Consider the following 6,733-nt stretch of genomic DNA (forward strand, 5'->3'; position numbering starts at 1 on the left):
ATTTCTAAGTTCTTTGCCCTTGTTCTGGCAAACTGCCCCTGGCATGAAAGGGAGGTTCACCTCAGCAAAGTCAAAACAGGGACTTTACAGCCCAGATTTCAACCCCTTTTTAATATTGATCCTGACAAACAGCCTTTACACGAGGCCAATTCCAGCCTGTAAGCAAGGAAATAGGGCAGTTCTTCAAAACAGCTCACGCAGCTCATTGAAATATTTTCTGCAAAACTGCTACAGTAGGTAGAGACCAGTTTCTCACTCCAAGGCCACTGAAATACAACAAAACATGATCCTCTAATTCAGTGTTTTTTCCTGTGCTCCTCAGTCCCACCAAAGTTGATTTTCACTGCCTTTAAAAGCAGTGCCCAACCAGAGGCTGCATGTGCAGCCCCAGCGTGAGAATAACTCCCCATCCCCAGAGCTGGTCCCTTCTGGAGCCTTTCTTAGCATAATGCTATTGCCACACATTGATATATTGGTGAGAGAAAGGCAAATATAACAATGCTAAAGCTTAAACTCATTTGAATAAACTGTGAATTTCTATTACATATATTGTTTCCTTTATCAAATTGGAACTACTGGAGCAAGAATACCAAGAATGCCAACATAAATCTAGATCTGTTACAGCCAGTTTCTCCAATTTATTCTCAGAAGCCTTAATGACAAAAAGTCAAAGTTCTTCTGTTCGGGGGAGAGATTAGAAAAAGGAACACCCCTGATAGTTTTTAAAATTAAAATAAAAGCGTCGCAGAAGTCAGGTTTAACAAAATGATTGCATCAAAATCCTGTTTTATCCTCTGAAGAAAAAACAAAGACCACGAGTGGTTTAATAAACTCTACTGAATAAAGCCAATAAAGACTGTGTATAGCCTATGTGGGAAATAGATCTTCACTATTCACGGCAGAGTCCTTTACACTTTGTGCAATGTTTCCTAGAATTTAAAACTGTTCCACAAAGACACATTCCAGCCTTCTTTATGATTTGTGCTCCACAGGTTCTGCTCCAAGATAATGGATACCAGACTGAACCGATCCAAAATTAACGGTGATCAGCAACTTTTCTAACATATCTGCCCTTAAATGTTAAGTAGGAACAGAAACATAATAAATAAGTACTTCAAATCTAACAGATGTTGAATCCAGACGTATTTAGCTTTAAAAGAAAATTATTAATGAGGTAAAAAAAAAAAATCAACCAAAAAAAAAAAGAGAAAAAGCCTTACTTCAGCCTGTAATCAATTTGGACACAGTGATATTCTATTTATAGCAACACTTTTAACATGTTCTAGTCTTATATTATTTATTCGGATCATTCCTATTACAATGAAATATTAATGCTGAGAAAGTGGTTACTCTATTAAGGAGCTATCCTATGTTTAGATTTTAATATTGATCTCCACTATTTGGGAATAATTAATCATTCTCTAAGAACCTGCATTTGCCTGACTTTGTGTTATAATACGATGAGAAGTTTAGCATCTTCCCCCACAATGATGCCACGATCAAATTTATATTTTGACCTATTCCTAAAGGCAATTTAGTTATTCCAACAGAAGGGGAAAAGGGGATACCGCCACTTTAAAAGCTTCAATCTCTTTGACATTGCTGGCAGTGTATGGGAACATTAATGCATCTGTCATGATAACAAGCTAAGAATAACATCTAGACATCAAACCGAGCAGAGAATCCATCTGAAGTGATTCATTCAGATCTGTCTCATTGATTTATTAAACACAGGGCAACATCTGCAGCCTCACAGAGCCGCTTGGCAAAATTAATGCAAGATCAATTCAAATGGAAAAAAGTGCAAAAGAGATAAATCAAAACACAATTTGCATGCAGTTCCACAATCAGGCTTATTGGGTGCAAATGCTCAATTTTCCTCCCAAAGCAAATGAGTTTAAATGTTGTTTTATCTTTGTAGAATTGTGTGATTTGAAGTGACAGTGAAGAGTTCTGCAGGTTGAAATGGTGAAAAGAAAAAAAGGAGAAGAAATGCTTGCAAAGACCTTTTGAATATGCAACAAGAATATCATTAATACCTAATTGTTTAGCTTTTTTGTCTTTGCTACAAAAACACAGTATTTTTCAGTTGTAGAAGTCTCAGTAGAAAATTACATATGTATTATGCATATCCACATGCAGGAAACACACAAATACTCCATTTTAGAGGAAAAGCAAGTTACACTTCAAATGGGGAGAGCTCTAGTGCTACGAAGAAAGAAGGGAATTTTAATCAAGGGTTCTCCACATTGGATATGCATCTGATGAAAATATTCAAGCGTTTTAGGAGTTTTGAACAAGCACAGACTTTCAAGGTGTCCAGAAAGAAAGAGGGATTTTTCCCAAAGTGTGACTACTCTGCTCAGAAAATGGGAAAATTCCTTTCTGCACCTCAAGCAGAATCCACTATGCTACTGATCTCCCTCCAGAGTATTTGAAGGGAGCCTCCTCTCCAAGGAAGAGAAGCAAACTGAGCTTTATTTATTTTAAAATGCTAGCGCCTCCAAAATTCACAAGTTTGGCCAAGTCTGAATGCATGCTAAACATTTACTTAGTCAAAAAAGTTTATATATAATCAGATGTCCACAACAACTATCAATATACAGGAAGCTCTGTGCAGAGCTGCACGACCGGATTGCTTTAATTATAATCTTGACATCAGTCTCCTAATAAAAGACAGAGTATTGCTGACTATAAGGTACCTTTTAATAGACAACATGACTAGACCCTCCTAATCCCATAAAATAAAATGTCTGCATTTACTGCTTAAATTAATTCCTAAAGCCTTTTATTGTTTGTGAATAGCCAAAGCAGTACAAAATATTAGCATAACTGGATACTTTAAATCATAAAAAATACACCATGCACTGAAATGCTGTTTTCTGGAAAGTATTCTGACTATTCACTGAATAATCCAGACCAACATTATGTTTTTTCAGTGGCCAGCAGCATCCACCAAATACAGAACCCTGTAGAAGAGGTTATGTTCGTACTCATATAATCCCATTTTTAAGGACTGACATATTTATAATCATAAGTATGTTCTCACTACAGTTTTAAATCTCACTTTTAAATAAACCCTCATTACAGTTTTTTTATTTTAAGGAAATGTTATGCTTTACTACCAAATTTAAGCATGTGTCCCTAATTTAAGTAATCTTGTAAGGTATTGCCAATCAGGAGCCAGATTTTGTCAAGATGTTGTACTCACTACTCACTGGAAGGTACGACCTGGAATGAAATGAACAGTTAGTTTCAGTTTTACAAGCCTTGCTTCCCAATTAGACTGCATGATGATGGCTAAACATTGTAGTAACATTTTGTTTACATGTGAATGTAAAATTAAACAGTAAATGTGAACGTACTAAAAAAATCACTCAGGTCAAAGCTGCTGGATACAGGTAACTGCTGTTACACACAGAACACAAACACTCCAAACAACTTTCGCTGATGGGGGTATTTCTCTGCAGACAAACTCAATTAAAAAAAAAAAAAGGGCAATAGACTAAGCAGGGGAAACAAAACTTCTCTTTTTTTCAGTTATACATAACTGACGGTTTGCATTCCAATTAAAAAAAAGCTACAAGTGTACACCAACGTAAGACATGCTGACTTTTAGAAGTCAACTAACAGTGAAAATAATGATACCCAGCGTTTCTTATTGCTTTTTCTGGCAGCTCGTGAGTTTAATGCACTATTTCTACAGTATCCAAATACATACATACAAATCCTCAGAAATTAAAAAAATATTTATTACCAAAGCAACACAATATTCCTAGTTGAAAGTAATGCTTCTGAAGATCACATTTTTCCAAGTGTTTACTTTCCAGGTACAGAACTAAATCCTGCGCGCACGGCTTTAACAGTTCTACCACATCTGATTTGTTTGGTAACACTGCAGTGCTTCCCAGGTCACTTCACAGCAAACACAAATAATTAGATTACTCGTGCATTTAGCTGTTTTTATCCACCATTCTCTCCAGTAAGTATGGACTGATCAAGGGGAAATAATAATCTGTAAGTAAAATGACGTATGAAAAGCACTCAATTAGCATCACGGAACACAATTAACGTTAAGTCACAAGCCCTGAGCGAAGTTTCAGGTGTGCTGGTAACACTCCTCATGCTTCACACCTGAAACACTGAATGCAAAACACATGGGTATCAGCAGGTTCCTGGAACCAGTGGCGCTTCCATGAGACATAAACAAAGGCTGAGTGACGGTTTCAGTAAATATTTGGGGAAATGCACCAAGATTTGTTTTTCTTGAACAGGTAAAAACACAATGTTTTCAAAACAGGGCAGGGAGAGCTTGTGCTTAAGCACATTCAACACGTGTGTTCCTCAGCTGAGAGCTCTAGCTCCGCTCAGACACGTCCCTGCCCTGGTAGAGCCGCCTCACACTCCTCCTGCCTTATCTCCAGCCTTTGGCCTGGGCTCTGTTCCACTGACTGCTCCTTTCAGACCCCCTAGAGCATCCCTTGGCTCCTCACCTGCCTCCCTCCCCACTGCTCCCTGCCTTACCTGTTCCCTCATCCTATCACAGCCATAAGTCTTCGTCAGAGGGAAAAAAACCCAAGAGTTGTGAAACACAGGTTTTAAATATTTACCACTTCAGCATTTCCAGATCTTAAATCACTGGTTGTAAGGAGAGAAGAAACCATCAGATTGTATCTACAGGCTGTATCATCAAATCAGATCCTGTACTTCCCTGAGGGAAAACTTTGGCATGATCACAGAAATCAAGATGTGCTTCTTTAATCGTCAGCTTTCGTGCTAGTCGAGTTTCAGAAACACTTCAGAGAAGCATTTACATGTTAAACGTGTCCCTGAGTAATTAAATGTATTTGAATAATATTAATTGAAGTCTCAGAGCTTACTTATAAACTCATCACTTGAATAAAGCAGTAGGTTGTGATGTCACCGAGGTGCCTGACATTGAAATGGGCAGCGGGAGAAGGAGTTACAGAAACAGAACAGGAGCAAGAAAAGAAACACATAGTTCGTATTAATATATCTAGCAATTAAGTGCGTCTCTAAAACGACACCTGTAATATAAAATTATTTGAAACAAAGGAAACACTGCAATGAAAAACGGATGCCCAGTCTGCTCCTACTTCGGCTCACAGCGGCGAGAGCAGGATCAGGCCCCAAATTAGCACGAAATCAAGTTGTTATTAAAAAACACCCACGTTCAGTGCTGAGCAATTCGTGACATAAACCCCAAAGTTACTGAAGATTTGCACGCTGCAGGTCGGATATCGCACCCAAAGCTCTCTGAAAGCTCTGCACAGAAAGTTTGCTGCCACAGAAAGCAGGAGCACGCTGGCAGGGAAATGTTTCCGAGGAAGTCCCTCGCCAACTGCTGAACCGGGGAATGTCATCCCCAAACTCCCTGCCTTCCACTCTGCCCCACGGCACCAGCGTTTCCACGGAGCCCCGAGAGGGTTTTGTGTTTATTTAGATCATTATCATTTCTAAAGGCAGCAGCCGCGAGGTCACAGCCCAGGACTGTAACCCCGGCTCTGCAGGACCCAGCGGGGATCTCCGGGCTCGGCAGGGCCGGGGCTGCGCCCGCTCCGGAGCTCGGACCGAGCGGTTCCAGCCCCGCCCGGGGCACCGCCGAGCGACGGGTCCCGGGCAGAGCCGCGAGCTCCAGAGGGGGAAAAACAGCGGAGAAAACTTTCCGCTTTGTTTTTTTCGAGGAGTTGTCTTCGGGAGCTACCCCTGGGGAAAAGTTTGGAGCCCAGCGCGGAGCCGCTCCGCTGCCCGGCGCTCCCGGCACCGCGGGGCTCCGGGAAGCCGGGAAAGTTTTCCACGCCGGCCCCGCCGCCCCCGGCCCCGCTCCCCCGCATCCCCCCGGTGCCCCCGCACCCCTCCCACGACCCAGCGCCGCGGGGCGTGCGCTCACCTCGCGTTGGTGCAGTCGTTGTACAAAGTTTCGAAGTCCTTCCTGGTGATGAGCTTGCAGCGGTTGACGCCGGGCTGGATGGCCCCCAGCCCGCGCAGGATGCGGACCTGCTCCACCGTGCACACCACGGGCGATATATCCAGGCGCTTCAGCTTCGTGTAGACCGTGTGCAGCCCTCCCACCAGGTGCTTGAGGAAGAGATCAAAGACCTGCGGCAGGCAGATCAGCTCCTGCCCCTCCACGAGGAACGAGGCCACCTTCACCCCGTGCAGGTCGACCATCTTACACTCGTTGCCGCCGCCGCCGCCGCCGCCCGCGCCGGCCCCGCCGCCGCCGGCCGAGAGGAAAGTGTTGACGAGGCTGTTGGTGAGACGCGGGGACTCCGCGGGGCTGGAGTACAGCGGGTCCGCCCGGAACAAGCCCGCCGAGCCCCCCGCGCCGCCGCCGCTGGAAGTGGCGGCGATGACGGGCGGCGCGGACACCGCCATGGCCGGCGCGGCTCCCGCGGCTGCTTCAGCCCCGCGCTGCGCTCCGCGCGGAGCCGCCGAGCCGCCCGCACGCAGCGCCCAGACCCCTCCCCAGCGCCGCCGGGGGAGACTGACGGCGCCCTCCAGCCAATGCGCCCCGCCCGCCGCCGGCACCGCCGCCGCCAGTGGCTGCGGGCGCGGGCGGGGCGGGGCAGCGCCGGCCCGCACCTGGGGCGGGGGCGTGCGGGGAGCCCCGGCGGCAGCGCCGCGACCCGCAACTCGGGGCAAAGTTTCCGTGGGCGCTCCCCGCGCTGCGAGAGGGTCCCGCGGGGCTCCCCCGGATGAGGAGGGGTCC

The 6,733-nt window shown here is 45.2% G+C and overlaps 1 protein-coding gene across 4 annotated transcripts in view; it reads right to left on the reverse strand.

The window, feature by feature from the left end:
- Positions 1-6,450, reverse strand: part of DACH2 (dachshund family transcription factor 2) — a 247,206-nt gene extending 240,756 nt beyond the window's left edge. For 2 of the 4 annotated variants that reach the window (XM_064670121.1, XM_064670119.1), the window contains exon 1: positions 5,912-6,450. In XM_064670121.1, the coding sequence (XP_064526191.1) occupies positions 5,912-6,399 (488 nt within the window). In that variant the 5' untranslated portion in view covers positions 6,400-6,450. The remainder of the gene's footprint in view (positions 1-5,911) is intronic. The other 2 variants (XM_064670122.1, XM_064670120.1) reach the window with 2 other exon arrangements.
- Between the last annotated feature and the right edge of the window lie 283 nt (positions 6,451-6,733).

Source organism: Pseudopipra pipra, chromosome 13 (genome assembly GCF_036250125.1).
Source record: "Pseudopipra pipra isolate bDixPip1 chromosome 13, bDixPip1.hap1, whole genome shotgun sequence".
Taxonomy (NCBI): Eukaryota; Metazoa; Chordata; class Aves; order Passeriformes; family Pipridae; genus Pseudopipra; species Pseudopipra pipra.